Source organism: Lampris incognitus, chromosome 3 (assembly GCF_029633865.1).
Source record: "Lampris incognitus isolate fLamInc1 chromosome 3, fLamInc1.hap2, whole genome shotgun sequence".
Classification (NCBI taxonomy): Eukaryota; Metazoa; Chordata; class Actinopteri; order Lampriformes; family Lampridae; genus Lampris; species Lampris incognitus.
This window is the reverse complement of record NC_079213.1, coordinates 25,937,433-25,956,730: the sequence shown is the minus strand read 5'-3', so window position 1 is coordinate 25,956,730 and position 19,298 is coordinate 25,937,433. Positions and strand designations below refer to the sequence as shown.

Genomic DNA, 19,298 nt, shown 5'->3' with positions numbered 1-19,298 from the left:
TATTTTTGGATGAAGGTACTTTCTTGAAAAGTCTGCATTAAATGCATCATCCGAGCTTTCCCACTTATTCTCTTCCTTTTGACCTCACCCAGGCTGTTTTTTTCGTGGGCATGTGCAGTACAGGGGGTTTCACAGGAAAGAGTGTAGAATTTGCCTGAAGGTGACATCAGGATCTCCCCTTCCCTGTCACGTAATACAGTATTTCCCTCCATTATGTTTTCCACCCCTTGTTGGGCCGTCCCGTGGAAAATGCCTGAAAGAGTGGAACAAACGCCATTGTTTTTTGCCTGACTGTGGAGCACAGGGTTTTTGGGCAGGGCCAATTATGGGGCAGTGAGTTATAATGATGTTGAGGTAACAGTTGACCAGGTGTTGACAGATAGATTTGCTCATTGTCTGCTGTTTTGGAGCCCCTTAACTGAAGAATGAGGCAATGAACCTCTTTGAGTCAGCTGTGAAGGATGTATAGGTGGGAGCCAGCATCCAGAGCTGCATTAGAAAGCCTGTGAGTTCATTTTGAGCTCAGCAGCCCTGTGCAGCTGTTGGGCCCACATGAGGAAAGAGGGCAAAGGTGATTGACTGACAGCGATAGAAAATCAAGGTCATGAACCACGCTTGGCATGGAAACATTTGACCCTCGAGGTTGTTTGTGTGTTTGTGTGTGTGTGTGTGTGTGTGTGTTTGTGTAAGGAACAGAATTGAGCAAAAGAGAGTATTGTTTCCACATAGCCCTGAAGGGGTTTAATAATATGTCATGCTGTGAAACGGCAATATTCCAGGGAGAGCTCAGCTCAGCTGCAGTCCCTGCCAGACGGAGATCTCCGGCGTATTTATGAAACAAAAGAAGGAAATGGAAACAGACATCTACCTCTTTCAGCAAAAAACCCACCCCCAGGTAGATAAGCAGTATCGTGTGATTATTATGGCATGGACCTAGTAAGTAGAAGCCGTAACTTATTTTTTCAGCTTGCTTGTTATGCAATCCTTCTCTTTTCCTGCTTGTCTCCATGACGACGCATTTGTTTCTGCTGAGTCGAGCCAGTGACTGAGATAATATTTGTTTGCTGGGATTCCGCGAGTTGACGTTACTTATGACAGTGCTCAACAGTTCTGATCCCCTCAGCAATTTTGAGGGGCCTAATGGATGCTATGCTGAAACAGATAAGATTATACAACATGTTATTGAGCTCCTTAGAGACATTAACGGCATAATACAAAGTATTTAAGTTAATTCAACAAAGAGCTGCAATAAAACGAAACGCATGATGGGTGACCGAACAAAGCTACATGTTTGTTTTGCGGATAGACCTCTGAAGTGCTATTGTTACTTTGGAGGCATCAGACTTCTTTTTATTTTGGATCCTGTTTGCCAATCATTATGGTATTAAACTATATTGACTAATTTAAGTAGAAATGGCATATGAAAGGGTTATTGCATATTTTAATGTTAGGGAATTTTTAAGAATTATTTTGCTATCAACCATGGCACGGATGTTGCATTACTGGGCTTCGAGACGGATCCCCACTCTTAAAAGCTAAAATTGTCCCTTATAAATATAGCTGATCGACAACACACACAGGTGTACACACATTGAACATTTCAAGTACAGCGCAATTATTCATACATCATTTTATAAATATCCAAATAACGTTTTTAAATTGGAAAAACCTACTGGAACTGGAATGAGCCAGATTTTCGGAGCCAGAATTAAAATTTCCTTTATTAATCCCTTTGGGGAAATTCAGTTACTGTAAATTAACCCATCCTAGCTGTAATGTGTGTAACTAGGAGCAGTGGGCTGTCGCCTTCATGCTGCGCCCGGGGACCATCCCCAGTTCTCTTGGTGGGGGAAACAGGAGCACCTGGAGAAAACCCCCCGCAGACATGGGGAGAACATGCAAGCCCCACACAGAGGACCCCCCCCCCGAGGTTGGACAACCACGGGGTTCGAACCCAAGACCTTCTTGCTGAGAGGCGACAACGCTAACCACTGGGCCACTGTGCTGCCCAAATACCAAAATACCCTCTATCCCCACCGCCCAATCTGCCAAAACTTGCACAGGAAAAAAAACAACATAAGAACATGCATTCCTTCATTTTTGACATGCTTGTACAGCACCTTTTATATCTACTCCCTGGGTTGCATCTTCAGAGTCAGTCTCCATCCATCTCTGCTGTCTAGGAGCTCCCTCCCCCAGCTGTTGTAAAGGTCAAAGGTGTCTCGTGTGTCACTTAGCAATGACTCAGGCCCCTCTCCCTCCTAACAGCACATGGCATCCTAATACTGCTCATGTGCTTCCAATAACAGACCGAGCCATCTCCGGCTTCCGCTTTTTCTCTCTCTCTCTGTGTCACTCTCGATACCTCCTGCTCGCTCTTCCTCCACCTCGTCCCTTTTTCTGTGCAGCTGCTGCCTGCTCTCCTGTGCAGATGGCACATGTATTACTGAAAACTAGTTTTGGTTTGATATACTTTACCCCATAAACCAAACAGCTCAATGGGGTGAACTTCAGTGTGATCCTTAAACATGGTATTTTTGCATATATAAACAGATACAGTGATATGTCAATATCACCCAGCACCGCATATTCTGCAATAAAACAGACACACAAGTCTTACCCATATAAAGTAAAATACAGATTATTTTGTCCGTCACAATCAAGCGCTGTCAAAACATTTCGTGGATGCTACGTGCAAGTGAGAATGTGGGGAGTTGACCCGGCTATGCCTGGCCTTTCTCAACAGGATATGATATAAGCATTACATACGCCATTGCCATCCATCTCGTATGCCAGAGTCGGATGCACTCGACGCTATTCTTTGTTGATAAAGCTGTTCAGGTTTTCCAGCTTTAAGGTCTGGATGTACTCGGTTGTATCATAAGGGTCGAGTCCGAGGTTTCATCACAGCTGAATTCCTGCATGTTTGGTGTGTTAACCTATCAGACTTGATGTGGACATGCTGGGTTGTTTTGTTTTTTAATCAGTACACATACAGTGCTGCTTGAAAGTTTGTGAACCCTCCAGACATGGTCACTGTTTTTGTAAAAAACATTAAAATAAGCTTATTACACATACATCCAAATCCCAATTTGTAAAGCACACCTTCCAAGTAATGGACATACACACAAAAAGAGATATATTTTCATTATTTAATTCAACAAAGGTGGTTTATTTCACAAAAACTGAAAATTTAACATGTGCAAAAGTATGTGAACCCTTGTATTAGTAGCTTGTGGCTCCTCCTTTTGCAGCCATTACTTCAACCAAACGTCATCTGTAACCACTAACCAGTCTCTCGCATTTGCTTATGGGGATTTTTGCCCACTCAGCCAGTTGAGAGAGGTTGGAGGGACATCTGGTATGTACCAACTTCTTCAGGTCTCGCCACAACATTTCAATTGGATTAAGATCCGGACTTTGACTGGGCCAATCCAGAGTATGAATCCTCTTTCTCTGAAGCCATTCCTTTGTAGTTTTGCTGGAATGCTTTGGGTCATTGTCTTGTTGCATAATCAATTTTCGTCCCAGCTTCAACTCCCTGACTGATGGCAGGAGATTCTGGTCAAGAATTTGTTGATGTGCTGGAGAATTCATGGTTCCTTGGATAATATGGAGTCGTCCAGATCCAGAAGCAGAGAAGCAGCCTCAGACCTTCACATTTCCACCACCATGCTTCCCTGTTGGGAGGAGGTTCTTTTCTTCATATGCAGTGTTGGCTTTTTTCCAAACATGATGGTTTTGATTGTGACCAAATAATTCTATTTTGGACTCGTCTGTCCAGAGAATGGACTTCCAGAAGGCCTCTGGTTTGTCCAAGTGCTCTCTGGCAAAGTTGAAATGGGCAGCTTCTTTTTTGAGAGCAGAGGCTTCCTTCTAGCAACCCTCCCATGAATGTCATGGCTATTCAATTTTCGTGTGATTGTAGACACATGCACATTTGTCCCAGATGCTACCAGAGAGGTCTGCAACTCTCTAGAGGTGATGTGTGGGTTGGCCTTTACCTGATTTATTATTTTTCTGGTGCTTCTGGGTGATAGTTTTGATGGGCGTCCACTTCTAGGCAGAGTTGCTGTCATGTTGAAGGCCCTCCATTTGTAAATAATTTGTCTTACAGTGGATGGATGGAGCTGGAATCTTTTGGAGATGGTCTTATAACCCTCCCCAGACTGATGGGCTGTCACTACCCTCTTCTTCATGTCCTCGGATATCTCCTTTGCTCTTGGCATTGTTGAGTTGTATGGGACCACAGTGGTTTGGTTAGTTTCCTCTCTCTTTTAATTAGTGCAGGCCAAACCCTTTCCCAAGGATGTCTCATTTTATTGGTCTGCCTAAATGATTAATCAAGCACCCAAATGTGTTTCATCTGAGTCTGTTACCTGCTTGACTTAACCAATGCAGCTGGGGGTTCACTTACTTTTGCACATACACTAATTCCATGTTTCATGTAGTTTTTGGGCTACTTAAAAAAGTCCCACTAAACAAGTACATGCAATTGATAAACATATATCTGACATTTCATACATAAAAACTGGTGATGATAAAATAAGAAAATCATGGTAAAACAACAGAAACATCTAAACTGCTCAAGGGGTTCACATACTTTCAAGCAGCACTGTATGTGGTAAGATTCTCTAATTCTGTTGACTTTGGGGGAATAGATAGTGTTTTGTGCTATATTCTGAAAATATGAGGAATCTGTTAAGGATTGTGGTTTACATTGTCATGCACTCACCTTTATCTGTAGCTCTTAATAGCATCTAGTGTCTCTTATCTGTTCTTCATCAAGCCTCACACACACACACACACACACACACACACACACACACACACACACACACACACACACACATACAAACCAAGGTCTTTTGACTGCAAAGTAGCACACATTGTTGGTTTTAGCAGCGTTATCCTGGTGAGGGACTGGACTTCAGACCTCAGCTTAGTCAGGCTAATGGCATTGTTTGCAGTTCTGGGGGAAGTTGGGTCCAGTTGTTCAGCACAGTCCTTATGTCCCAGTGCCAATCAGCTTTTATCTCAAAGGAATTCCCATTAGTGTGTTTGCATTGGAGGATGACCAGTTTGTATGTTGTGAATGCATCAAGAGCTTTTTGCTCTCTTGGTCAGCAGCCTTTCTAAATGCAAAGTCATCCTCTGCATTCACTGTCCTCATTTGGCTTTTTTTTAAAAACCTAGCCATGGGAGCCACTTGATTTGAAAGCCACATGTAGGGCTAAAGGTGATCTTATCAACACAGTCTCAAGGTGAGATGCTTGTCTGGGTTTGTGCAAAGGCAAGACATGTGCTCAGTGTTTGTCTTTTTTTTTAAACAAATGTATGCTATCATATTACTACTGCAACTGGAAGTTTCTGCTTCAGTAGTATTTAATGTCTAAGGGTTTGTTGCCATGTTTGGAGTCGGTATTTGTGGCTCTTCCCAAAGGCCCCTTGCCGTATCCCTCTTTTGAGTCACAGCAGTGATCGTTGAGTGAAAACTATGGACAGCTGACAAATGAAATGGAAGGAGGAAAATGGGAGAAGATGGGACTAAATGATCTATGATAGCCATGCCAAGCAACAAGCTCGTGTCTCTGTTTTGGAAATGGATTGTCCAGTCTGTTGTCTAGTCTGTGAGTGTTAGTAGTTGGTGCACTGAAATACTTGTTTTTCTTCCCTGTTTCGTATGAGACAAGATGGCAGTGAAGGACTATTCTACACCATACACTTCACATAGTTGCTCATACACAAAAATAGCTGAACCCCAAACTGCATATGTGTGAAAACATTTCCCTCTGATTTTTTTTTTTTTGTCAAGCTCAGTTCTTAACAAGTGTGAAAGTCTAGTGTTATTGTACATGCCTGCACATGCTTGTGCAACCGAATGTGCATATTTGTCTGGATGACGTACCAGCGAATACAGCTTGTCTGTATTTGGATATATTCTTTTCAGACAGCGGCTAAATGAAGTGGAGACACATAAAAGGGACAGTTGTCCAGCTGTCTGCCTGGTCACTGGTGACCATAATACTCCCCTCTGTTCAAAGTCCTGCCCTGGAGGGCACAGACCACTGACCAGCAGCAAAAACACACACACAAGCACACACACACAAACAAGCCCTCATCAAGAAACGGCTCAGTCATGGTATGGGTGGGGAAGGGTTGGGTGAAATGGAAGACAGGCTGTAGGAGGAAGAGGATGGAGGAGTGAGAAGGTGAATAAGAACACAGACGACTGGAATGGGGGTGGGGGGGGTGGCGTTCCTCAGGGGATTTCTTGAAATGATCGAGGGGAGGGGAAGAGGAGAGCAACAGAGAGCCCTCTGTCAGTCAGTCTCTGTCTCCTTCCGCTGTCGGGCTCGTCCACAGAGAGCGGAAGCTCCCCACTGCGGGGCTCTTGACAGTTTTCTCTTTCTAACACTCTCATTCTTATTCATTTACTCTCTTTCATTCATACACACACACACAAACGCACACACACGCTGAATAAGCCAAGGCTCATATAGCAGGCAACACAGCGCTTTCCGTGTCTTTATTTGAGGGTGGGAAGTTTATAGAAACGGATGAAGACACCCACCTGCTGCCCTAAATTACCAAACCAGATCTCTCTCTCTCTCTCTCTCTCTCTCTCTCTCTCTCTCTCTCTCTCACACACCAGCAGTATTCACCCCTTATCTCGTATGATCCGTGGCAGCAGTCCCAGCCCTGAAGAATGTTTTCGCGAGGGAACAATGATTACGTTGCTTGGTTGTTGTTTACTTTCAGCTGTTGGTTTTATAGCACAGACATAACTACCACAGTCGGCAGGGTGCGTTAGCGTGCACGTGTGCATTCGTTCATTCGTGTTTGCACACATGCAAGTGCCAGCTGCAGTAACCGTGTGGCTTTACGGTTCAGCTAGGTCCTGTTACATGTAAAACAGCCAGCCAACATGTATTTAGGTGTGGCACTGTGTAACAGACTGATAAAAATCAAGCTCTGAAATCTCTTCATTCATTGTACCATTTTACTGCCCGTGCTGTTTTGAATGTTGGGTGAGGGAGATTGTGGCACAAACAGGGTTCCCTCCAAAAGGTGTAAGAGAGGAGGTTACGTTGTTTGATACTTTCAGTCAGTGTAATCTTTTCTAGAGCGCTGTTGTCCAGCACCACCTTTTAGGAAGAGAGACATGGATGTATGCGTGTGATGGGGAGAAAAGCCAGCTAGCCCTATCCGACTCATCTCTTTCATCCCTCCATCTATCCAATCTCATCCCGTCTCATCTTAGCTGTCCTGTTTATCTGTTTACTTTTGCCTGAATTCTTATCACAACCTGTCAGATGTGACAACATGAGCTGTGGTCCAGCTGGCTCCCAGCCCTAACAGTATGATGATTACAGGGATGACATTGCAGTGTTTTACAAAGTACAGCCTTAATTTCTTTCTCTTTCTTTTTTTTTTTCCAGGGAGGCTGTCATTTCTCATGACTGTTTACGTTATCAGGCTTCCCTCGAAATTTTCCCCCCCTGCTTTTTGTTGTATTCTGATTACGCTTCTGTTTCTTTCCTCTGCTGTGGGTCAATTCCATGTGCCTCTTGGCGGAAAATGTAGATCCCGTTGGTCAGATGATTTAGCATTACTAGGACTATAATTGGGTTTGTCAAGCAAGCAGAGAATATGAGCAGTGGGGAGCGGCCTAATTTTTGCTTGTAGGGTGGAGAGTCTGAAAGTCTGCTAAATATGACATGAGATCGGTGAAGTCTTCAGTTCACCATAGCCCTAAAGGTAGAACGAGTAGGATTTGTCGGTTGCGGTTTGTAAACACAACATTCAAAGTTGGCCCCGACTCAACGACACCAGAAGGACACGCCCCCTGACCGCAGTAGCCAGAACACATCCCAGTGTACAGGCCAAGTCCACATCACTCTTCATCCCCATCCTCTCCTTCAGTGCTCACCAGCAGGTGAAAGCCAACCCCAGATTCACTCTTTGTCTGCTTGGCATTTTGACTCGCTATATTTGCGTCTTTGCGGCGCTGTTTCCGCCACTGTCGTAGCTTCCTCTTGGATGCGTCCTTACGATCTCTATCTGGCACCTGGTTGCTTCATTTTTAGAGTCCTGCTGCCCAAAGGTTAATGCCCAGAAACGTCCCGTACACAGCAAAATAAGGAAATACAGGCAGAGGACAGGGTCTCTGCAGATACAGACACTGCCACACACGTCTAGGGGGATATAAGTGATGATTGAGAGGGATTATTTTTGTATGAGTCTATATACATTGATTTTTAGGAAAATCCTACTCATTCTACCTTTAATTTCAACCTGTGCCATTGGCAAATATGACAAAACCAAGACACTCAACCTGTAAAAAATATGTTCATGCCTCTTCAACAATGTCAAATTGGTTCAAATGGCCTATTTAAATATTTATTTCTGATTTTTCCCTTTTTCTCCCAGTTTAGTGGCCAATCGATCCCTATTTTGGTTCAAACCCACTCTCGTACTGCATGCGTTCGCCAACTGCATCTCTCCGGCCGGCAGTCTCGAAGGAGTCGCCTTGTCACGGAAGTGGCGAGGCCGAACCACTGCTTTTTCCGACACACACAGAGACGCATTCATGTGACGAACACAAGCCGATTCCGCCCCCCTCCCGAAGACAGCGTTGCCAATTATTGTTGCTTCATCGAGTCCGGCCATAGTCGGATCTGACGGCGTGAACCCCGGTCCCCAGTGGGCAACTGCTTCGACACAAAGCCAATGCTTAGACTGCTACACCACCGCGGATCTCCCAAATGGCCTATTTAACGAAATTTGTTTTCTTGTGCGTTGCTGGCCAGTTATGTAAAATTCAATATAGATGCAGATGGAAATAGACTTGCATAGACAGCGGGGCTTTCCTCGCACTCATGTCAGCTATTTCAAGCCAATTTGTTTGGGTTGCATGCATTTCCCAACTATTGATGTAAATAGATTTCTATAGAAACAAAATAAATATTCATTCACTGCTGCTTGATTTACACAGTTTGTGTGTAACTGTGTGGTGGAATAGGTTGTTCTGTGCAGACGATAGCCTGTACCATACAGCATAGTTGGTAAGGGATGGATAAACGGGTGCTCAGACAGGAAATACGTTGGCATGATGAAAGATTAATGAGATTCAAACACTGATCTATAATGAGCACTGATTATTATAAGCACTGATCTATTTTTTTTTTGCATTTTCCGCCTTTATTGGATAGTGATAGTAGAGAGAGAGAGAGAGACAGGAAAGGCAGGGGAGAGAGAGGGGATGACATGCAGCAAAGGGCCCAGGCCAGATTTGAACCCAGGCCACTGCAGTAAGGACTCAGCCTTATGTGGTACGTTATGTGCTCTACCAGGTGAGCCACTAGGGCGCCCCTATATAAACATTTTTATTATCGATCAGTGGCTTCAAGCCCTGAGGGAGACTCAGAGTGAGGTGTCTCATGTGTGAGCGTGGAGTGGAAAACAGAAAACCTGGAGTGAAATGAGAGTAGCGTGATTACAGAAAGCTTTCAGTGAGGAGTAGGAGTTACTGCCTCTCCACTCTGCTCCAATACTCTGTCAGCTAGCAACTATGATGTGTCTGAACTCAAGTTGTGTGTTGTTGTGTCAAATGACTGCATTAACCACAATCTGTGTGTGTTTTCCAGGCCCTACATACTAAGGGTAACCTAGAGCAGCAGCAATGTCTGGCTCCTACGATGACTCCATGATTGATGTCTCCAGTGACAGCTTCTGGGAGGTGAAAATATACACACACACATGCGCACACACACTGAACTAAACCAGCATCTACCCTCTTTTGTGCTCTCTGACCATCTATCCATCCATTTTTCTGTCCACCTATTTCTGCGTCACAGGTGGGGAACTACAAACGGACCGTGAAGCGGGTGGATGATGGGCACCGTCTCTGTAACGACCTGATGAGCTGTCTCCATGAGCGAGCTCGCATTGAGAAATCCTACGCACAGCAGCTCACAGAGTGGGCCAAGCGGTGGCGGCAGCTCATTGAGAAAGGTAGGCCTACACACAGACACGAAGACACTTTGCTATGCAGGTGTAATGTATGGTTTTCCCTGGCTTTTAGAGAGGCTGAGGTGGCATTATTGCCACTTGTTAGGGTCTTCGCTCAGGTATGGAAGATTGCCTCTTTTTAACGCATCACAGAAGCCTCCAAAGAAAAAAAAAAGGGCACCAACCTAGAGGCAGCAATGATGTGGGTCTCCTAGCCTCCTTGAGACAGAGAAAAGATGAAGACAAAAACATTCGATCCCCTCATTACTAAGTATTTACCTGGTAAATATAGTATATTATTGGGTAATTACCACTGTAAATAAGTAGGTAAATACAGAGAAACTATAGCTGAAATACTAAGAAAAACCTCCACTATTAACCTCCCCAGGAGCAGTTTTCCTCTAGTGTCGAGGTACATCTTCTTAAATACTGGGCCTGTTCTTGCAGATGTTTTTACAATTTACTCAGTAAGTAAGCAGAAACTGTACTGTAAAAGGAAGCCGTGTTTGTTTCCATGGTTTTATCATGTTATTACCTAATAATATACTATATTTACCAGGTAAATACTTAGTAATTAGGGGACTGTAAAAGGAAGGGTTATCAAACATTCAAGTGGCCGTCAAACTTTACTTGGAAGAGGTCAAAGTTTACTTGGAAGAGGTCAAAACTGTGTAGCTGAGCCATTTGACTTGGTCCAATATATGGTCTTGTTTTCCTTGGCCTTGAAAAATAAAGGCATATCTCGCCTTTAGAAATTGTATGTGGTTTGTCTCTACCACATCATCTTTGCATCCCCCTTCATTTGGCTTAACAGCTGATAGGAGCACACTAGTGGGTCTGCACTGGCTGTTTTTAATCCAGAAAGGTTAAGAAATTAGCTCAAAGTGTATATGCAGGTGTGGAAAAGTACAGCTGTGAAATCCACCCACAGCTCTGGAACATGTTAAGTATAAATTTACAGTTTGAGATTGGTGTTTGTATTAGGTGTGTAATGATACACATATTCGTACCGAACATTTTCGGTATGGGTCTTTTTTTTCGGCACATGTGTACTGAATGAATGCAGCTGCATGTGCAGAAATTGTGTGCAGAATTTAATTTAAAACTCCCCAAGTTTCACCCCCTAGCAACTTTTGCAAAGGGCCGTATGATGTACGTTCAGCCACCCCACTAACCATGCATGCGCACACGTCACCGAGAGAGATCCGGTAATTTAACACAGCGCAGCCTCGTAGTTACGACGAACTCAGATAAGCCAGAGCTCAAACACCCAGTACAGTTCAATTACAGTTAATTTTCTAAATGCTGCACCTTGATGGGTTTTTTTTGTTTGTTTTTTTTTCGCGCAACTGGTGCCGTGTGGTATGCGTCGTAAATGGCGGTCACTCACTCACTCATGCAATTTGCATCGGGTGCACGCTGGGTCAGGACAGTTTCGTGCTTGTTTGAGAGAATATTTGTAGCACAGTCCTAATGTGAAGCTGAAAGCTGCTAATTTGAATACAAGTACAGTACATTTCAAGTACAGTTAATTTTCTTAATGTTGCACCTTAATGGATGTTTATTTTACTATATTTTTTATTTATTTGAGAGAATATTGTCAGCAAAGTGGTGCAGTGGTTAGTGCAGTCACCTCACAGCAAGAAGGTCCTGGGTTCGAGCCCTGGGGTAGTCCAACCTTGGGCGTCGTCCTGGGTCGTCCTCCGTGTGGAGTTTGTGTGTTCTCCCCATTTTTGCGTGGGTTTCCTCCTGGTGCTGCAGTTTCCTCCCACAGTCCGAAGACATGTAGGTCAGGTGAATCGGCCATACTAAATTGTCCCTAGGTGTGTGTGTGTGTGTGTGTGTGGGCCCTGTGACAGACTGGCGGCCTGTCCAGGGTGTCTCCCCGCCTGCCGCCCAGTGACTGCTGGTATAGGCTCCAGCATCCCTGAGTAAGGATAAGGGGTTTGGATAATGAATGAATGAATGAGTGAGTGAGAGAATATTTATATTCCTTTACTTTTAAGTAAATTTAACTTTTTTATTAGTAAGTTGCAGCTGGTTACAGCAGTATTGACAGACTTTTTTTTATTTAAGAAAGACAGAGCCACACCGTAGTTTGTTCAGTAAACCACTATTTAATAAAAAAAGAAGTCATTTTATTCCTCCCCGCTGTACCGAAAACCGAATTACATACCGAAACGTGATTTTTGTATACTGTTACACCCCTAGTTTGTATCACTGTATGGATCTGGTGTTGTATCGATCTTATGCTACATGATCCGTTTATTGAATCTGATTGTTATCGAGTCCCAGTTTTGTTTTTTGTTTTTTTTTGAGGAAGAAACATTTCAGAAAATCTTCGAAAGCAAAACCCATTATCTCAACTTATTATTTGGGGTAGAGGACCTCAGTCATCTCCCTGTAATATTATACTTAAATTACTACACTTTAGTACTGTCATATTTTACAATAATTCTTATTTTACTACTAAAAAAACCCCATATTTATGGTGCAATCTCTCAGGTTTAAATTGTGCTGTCGTAAACGTTTTAGCAGCTGAAAAGATGAGATTTGATAAGCGGCTTCAAAACTCCCGTTTGTTAATGGATTTCTGGTTCTTGGATATTTTGTTCTGGCTCGGTCAGAATCCATGTTCAACACCCAATCCCTCTCATTGTCGTCAGTAAGCAGTATATACAGACAAGCATCTTTTAGATTTGCATTGCTATGTAGAACAAGCAACAGGATGCAAGTCACATGCATAGTGGCGCATAAACAAATACTTTGGTACAGTTTGAGTTGGTAAAGTGAAAAAAATTTTGATTTAAGATCAAAAAGTAATACCTCTGGCTTGGTCAGGCATCCCTATAGACACAATTGGCCGTGTCTGCGGGTAGGAAGCCAGATGTGGGTATGTGTCCTGGTTGCTGCACTAGCGCCTCTGGTTGGTCAGGGCGCCTGTTGAGGGGGGAGGGGGAAGAAGCGGCTGGCGGCTCCACATGTATCAGAGGAGGCATGTGGTAGTCTGCAGCCCTCCCCGAATTGGTGGAGGGGGTGGAGCAGCGACCGGGACAGCTTGGAAGACTTGGGTAATTCGCCAGATACAATTGGGGAGAAAGGGGGGGGGGGTTAAAAATAAAAAAAGTAGTTGTAAAGCAATCTTATTTTACAAATCATAGACACTTAAAATTGACATTAACAACATCCATCCATCCATCCATTATCCAAGCCGCTTATCCTGCTCTCAGGGTCGCAGGGATGCTGGAGCCTATCCAAGCAGTCATTGGGCAGCAGGCGGGGAGACACCCTGGACCAGCTGCCAGTCCATCACATTAACAAGATCAAATTTCTATCAAATTATCAGAGTCATTATTTACGTCATAATCAAGTAGCCCTACAGCATATGCAGACCATAATTCATGATCCTGAAGCTGAAATGTCCACCAGAAATGGGAATAATAAAAATGCATGCACAATAATAGCAAAATCTATGCATTTGGGTGATGTGGTTTCTGCAGGGCACTGACGGGTACATAACTCTTGCCTTAGGCCCACAATATGGTACATTGGAGCGGGCGTGGGGCGCTCTGTGCACAGAAGCTGAGAAGGTCAGCGAGCTGCACATGGAGGTGAAGGCAGCGCTGATGGGAGAGGACTATGAGAGGCTGAAGAATTGGCAGAAGGACGCCTACCACAAACAGATGATTGGCGGCTTCAAAGAGACCAAGGAGGCTGAGGATGGCTTCCGCAAGGCCCAGAAACCCTGGGCCAAGAAACTCAAAGAGGTTTGTATCCTGCACTGATTGAAAACACACCGGGAACCATAAATGTCACTGTAAAAGGAAGTTAAGATGACAAGATGCAGACCTAAAAACACATGCAAAGTGATCGCATCTCTAGCAGGTTGCTTCAGACTACCGAATGGGTTGCATGAACAATGGCTAACTAAGCACTTCCCACAAGCAAATGGTTTGCCAGGCATTTTTCACCTCATTGATTACTCCATAGACATCCATTTTACATTGCAGTTCACATGATTACTCACCATTGTTGATGTTTGTGTATATTCTCTATGACTACCTGCTTGACAAACAGCACACAGAGTGCTAGCACCAACCTTAGCCTCATAGAGGATTATGTTTGGATGAGAAAGTACCACTAGTTACCAGCCCATTGTATGCCACATTAGCACTCGCCACTCCATAACTGTCAGCGTGTGCTTTCAGTGGCCATGAACCTTTCCGGTTGTTAAAAAAAATCAAATGGTTTCCAGTCACTGTTTTTCTGTTGGTAGCATGTTTACGAGGTAATATGTGAAATCCTGCTTACTCTTGAGTATGTGCTTGTGTGCTGCTGTGTGTATGCCTTTATAAGCATGGCTGTTTCCACATTCTTCTACTTGTAGGCTCTTTGCTGTCTTCTTGTATGTGTGATGTCATGAGGGGCGGTGATATGCTGGCACTGTCACAAGATTTAAGTGTTCCACTTTTGTGGCCATTTTGATACATTGATTTACCAGACAGATTAGGGCGAGAGGGCAGAGACAATACACATTTCAAAGCTGGCTTGATTTTAGTGGTGTGATATTTTGTTTTGCAGACACATGCTGGCACACAGCTGCCTGTGCTATGAAAGTAGGGAGCTGGACAGGCTGTTCTCTTTGTATTCTTGAAGTGGCGTCTACTAGAGAGCATATGATAAGCACAATAAAGGATATGACTGCCATGGTCCTGGCCCAAGCAGCAATGAGCAATGCCTGCGTCACTTTTCAACTAGAACCACAATCAGCGGGTTTACTTCCTTATTTCTTGTCTCTTGGAGTCTTACTTTAAACACTGTCACAAGGAGGAATTCATGCCCCAGTCATACTCCAATAGCATATGTTTTAAAAAAACGTGATGGAGCTGTTGCCCATGTGTTTGTAATTGCATGCTAGTTGACTGTTTGCAAAATTTACCCCAAGTCACACTTCCCTTAATTACTGTTGTGCTCTCTGGAATACTTTCAAGATGAGTTCTGGTACTATTATGAGTGAGTTTCAACTTCACTGTTTCATCATCGCTGTAAAATAACTAGGCTTACTTTCCTTTGGGCAGATGTCAGTGTGTCTTTTATTAAATGAAAAGTGTGGTCTTCCACAAAGTTTAATCCAAAGAGGGGATTAAACTGAAGTTCAGGTTTCCTCTAGCTACGTACGTCATTCTCCTAATTTTATACAATAATGTTGCCGATGGCACCGTATCTGTAGGTAGAGACGATGAAGAAGACATACCACTCGGCCTGTAAAGAAGAGAAGTTGGCCACCAGCAGGGAGACCAACAGCAAGCTGGAAAGCAACAACAATCCCGAAGCCCTGAAAAAACTGCAGGACAAGGTGGAGAAGTGTCAGCAGGAGATGCAGAAGGTACAACTTTCGACCAATAGGAGCAGGGAGAAAAGGGCTGGGGTATTAGGTGTCTATAGGTTAGCGGAAATCTGATTTCAGGTGTTTGTAGGATGTGAGTGTTTTTTGTTTTTTTGACATGTTTATGGATAAAATTACTTTGGACACATAAGCATTCAGGACAGCTCACTTCTGGCAGAGTTCGCAAGAAGGGGCATAATGTTGGCATTTACAGAAAGTATTAATTTTGATCATATTTACAAAGAAATGTTTGAGATTTCATCCAGTACTGATTTGTTTCATTGAAATGAAGCCCTGTATTTAAATGATTAATTCAAAAAATATTTAACTTATTCTTTAAAGCAGTTAGTTAATTTTTCTCACTCTTCGCTCCATCTCCCAGACCAAGGAACGCTATGAGAAGTCCCTGGAAGAGCTGGACAAGGTGACCCCACAGTACATGGAGAACATGGAGCAGGTGTTTGAGCAGTGGCAACAGTTTGAAGACAAACGCATTCGCTTTTTCAGAGAGCTTCTGCTGGAGGCCAAACAGCACCTCGACCTCTCCACCAATCACAGGTCAGACACTGCACACTTTACACCAATCACAGGTCAAACACAATGCAGTCTCAGTCATGAAGGTTCATGTTTTACACTTAGTTCAAGTAGGAGAGGTACTAGTTTCCAAGCACAAAAGGTAAAGGAGGGGAAAAAAAGGAACCATTCTACCAAGACGGACAGGGCCCAGGCCATCTACCCATCACAAGCACCTTCCTCATTACTTTGTTGTACAGTGTAGTCACCTGAGAGATGTGAATAGAATAATAATAAAGGTTTTTCGATGCAGCATAGAAAATTGATGTCTCCATATTCTTGCTATAGATTCCAGACGATCTATCACACATTGGAAGACACCGTCTCTGCTGCTGATGCTGAGGATGACCTCAAATGGTTCCGCTCCAATCACGGACCTGGCATGCCCATGAACTGGCCTCAGTTTGAGGTACCACAGCTTACACTAATACTGATACAGCAGCAGGGGGATTAAGGCACACAACTGGGAAGGAGGGGGGAAGGCATACTGGAGGGAAGGGAAATAATGAAGGTTAATGAAAAATGCCGGAAAGAAAAGAGCAAGACTAAGGCTTCTAACCACTTCTACAGCCTTTTAAACTGTCGAATGCCGGCCAGTAGGAGATATAACCTAGTTTCATGCTTGTCCTTGAAGCATGCTGTTTGGCATGAAGGATGGAAGTAAATCAGCCCTCTCCTGTCAAAGGAAGGGATGTAGTTTATGTCCTTTTTCCTAACAGGAGGGCAGATGAGAAAGAAGTTGGGATTTAGAGACAAGTAAGAACTCTCACAAGCTTGCAATTCTTAGATTTATAGCTCTGTGGGATCATATTGCAGACAAAGCTGTTCCATTGGGGCACCTTTTCCACTTTGATCACAACCAGGCTGTTGTTTTTCTTTGTTTGGATAAGAACTTGGTTTGTAGAGTCTTCCGATAAGAAAGATAAATCAGTTGGAAGCATGCAAAACCAAATCGTTGAAATGTTTCTTTATCGACTTGTCTCTCGATCTCCTAATCTATCCTGCCACAAGAAAGATGTGCCCACACAGAAACGTGGAGACAGAACCTGTCAAACAACTTCGTGTAACAAGATGTCATTGCCTATGGAAAGCCCAGATATCCGCTGCAAACTGATACGCATTTTATGACGTTAAGTTCAATGGCATTCTGTGAAACAAGATTATATTTCTCACGCCTTAATCCTCCTCTTTGTTCAAAATTATTCAACTCTTTTGTTATCTCCAGGGATTAGTCATTATAGCTGTCCGGATGACGGCTACCTTATCTTCATACGCTAGCTTGGGAATTGTGCAATAAAACAGTTCCTGAAAATAATGCACGTTATTAAGTAAAAGCTTGGCTCAATAAGAAACGCTTGAAGCATACTAAGTTAATTGTGTTAATTAAATCTATTTAGTGCTTCACTTCTGAACAATTTCACTGCCCCCCCCCTTCCTTCCCTAACTCTAACCCCTGTGTTATTCCTGCCTCCCTCTCCCCCCTGTCTGGCAGAGTGTGGACTGGTCCCATCTTCACTCCTATAAGAGAAGGTCCATTGTAGTGAGTTGTGCATGGAAGGACTGCTCTATCTCAACAGTTATGGGGGGAGGGCAGTTTTTCTTTTTCATTAACAGCACTTCCACTCCTCACTCTTAAATTTATGAATGCGTGTGTGTTTTTTTTTTTTTTTCGTTTTTAGGTGTTTGACTTTTTATCACATATTCACGTTTCGTATTTATTTATATATTTTTATAAGAATAAGACACACTCGCATGTGGTACACGGAGCCACTTACCTGTCAGAATAACAGAATTAATCTCCATTTCCTTTCTCTCTTAGCTCTTGAATTTTATAAACCTTTCCCAGGATAAGGCCCAGAATTTCTCAGTTCCCTTCCTTACTCAGCATTTCCCCCCTCCTTTTTTTTCTCCAAACCTTTGACCTCCGACTCCCAAATGACACCCAGCCCTTAGTCCAGGCGCATGTGAGCCCTGCAGAATGTCACATAATGCCAACACAGCCCAGCAGGCCTTTGGCCTTTGGAAAGTTTTAGAGGGCTGGAAAGAGGCTCAGTATATCAGAGAGGTCCGGGAATGAGTTGTAGAAACCCTGGAGATAATGTTGACTGGAGTAACATATTATCTACATGAAGTCAGTTTGCAGGCAAACAGATTTATTGAATGCATCTAGCATCTTGCTGTTATGTTCTGTTAGATGGGTCTGCACGGTTATTGTATTTAGCTAAAACTAGGTATAAAAAAATATTTCAATTGTGGGCGTCCGGCTGGCGTGGCGGTCTATTCCGTTGCCTACCAACACAGGGATTGCCTGTTCAAATCCCAGTGTTACCTCCGGCTTGGTGGGGCGTCCCTACAGGCACAATTGGCCTTGTCTATGGGTGGGAAGCTGAATGTGGGTATGTATCCTCGTTGCTGCACTAGCGCCTCCTCTGGTCGGTCGGGGGGGCCTGTTCAGGGGGAGGGGGAACTGGGCGGAAAAGCATGATCCTCACCTGCTACATCCCCCTGGTGAAACTCCTCACTGTCAGGTGAAAAGAAGCGGCTGGTGACTCCACATGTATCGGAGGAGACGTGGTGGTCTGCAGCCCTCCCCGGCTTGGCAGAGGGGGTGGAGCAGCGACCAGGATGGCTTGGAAGAGAGGGTAATGGCTGGGTACAATTGGGGAGAAAAAGGGGGAAACATCCAATAAAACTAAAAAAAATTAAACAATAAAAACTAAAATGAAATGAGCAAACGCACCGAAACTAAATTGAATTGAAAACAGAAATTAAAAACAAATTAAAGATAAAAACTTGAAGAATACAAAAGTATAATAACTCTAGATAGGTGTGAGCTACACTATCAGTTTTTAAGATGTCTTAGAGAAGAAATTGTCCATTTTCGCTGAATTAGATTCTCTCCTGTCAGTCCATTTAGGTTTCTAGGCGTGTAGAAACTCAGTGTCCTGAAATATGACAAGACTCTAGGTATTTTTGTATATTGGAAAGGGTCCTTACCATCCTATTAGCCACTTCTCCATTGCCCCGGCTCCCTGTCTTTAGCGTATGATGGTGTAATGTCTGGTGTGGTGTTTCTCTTGCAACAGGTGATGGATACATGCTTGTCTCCTGTACTCTACATCAGGCTTATACTGTATGAACAAACACACAATTGCATAGTGACACAACAGGGCCAAAGTCAAAGCCATAGACATGTTTGCAGGGCATCAAAATCCATGGAGTTTGGACTGCATTGCAGTGTGTGTGTTTGTATTGCAGTGAACATGCCTGTGCTTTTTTCTCCAGCTTTCTATCTAGACATCTTCTTAAACCACCATTGAATCTG

General features: G+C 43.6%; 1 protein-coding gene across 5 annotated transcripts in view; it reads left to right on the top strand.

Moving 5' to 3' along the window:
* The window catches only part of pacsin2 (protein kinase C and casein kinase substrate in neurons 2), a 30,102-nt gene that overhangs the window by 1,866 nt on the left and 8,938 nt on the right, over positions 1 to 19,298 (top strand). For 4 of the 5 annotated variants that reach the window (XM_056277659.1, XM_056277660.1, XM_056277661.1 and 1 more), the window contains 6 exons: positions 9,651 to 9,742; positions 9,861 to 10,017; positions 13,546 to 13,781; positions 15,245 to 15,400; positions 15,783 to 15,958; positions 16,262 to 16,382. In XM_056277659.1, coding sequence (XP_056133634.1) covers positions 9,686 to 9,742; positions 9,861 to 10,017; positions 13,546 to 13,781; positions 15,245 to 15,400; positions 15,783 to 15,958; positions 16,262 to 16,382 — 903 coding nt within the window. In that variant the 5' untranslated portion in view covers positions 9,651 to 9,685. Of the gene's footprint in view, positions 1 to 9,650; positions 9,743 to 9,860; positions 10,018 to 13,514; positions 13,782 to 15,244; positions 15,401 to 15,782; positions 15,959 to 16,261; positions 16,383 to 19,298 lie in introns of those variants that run through there. The other variant, XM_056277662.1, reaches the window with a different exon arrangement.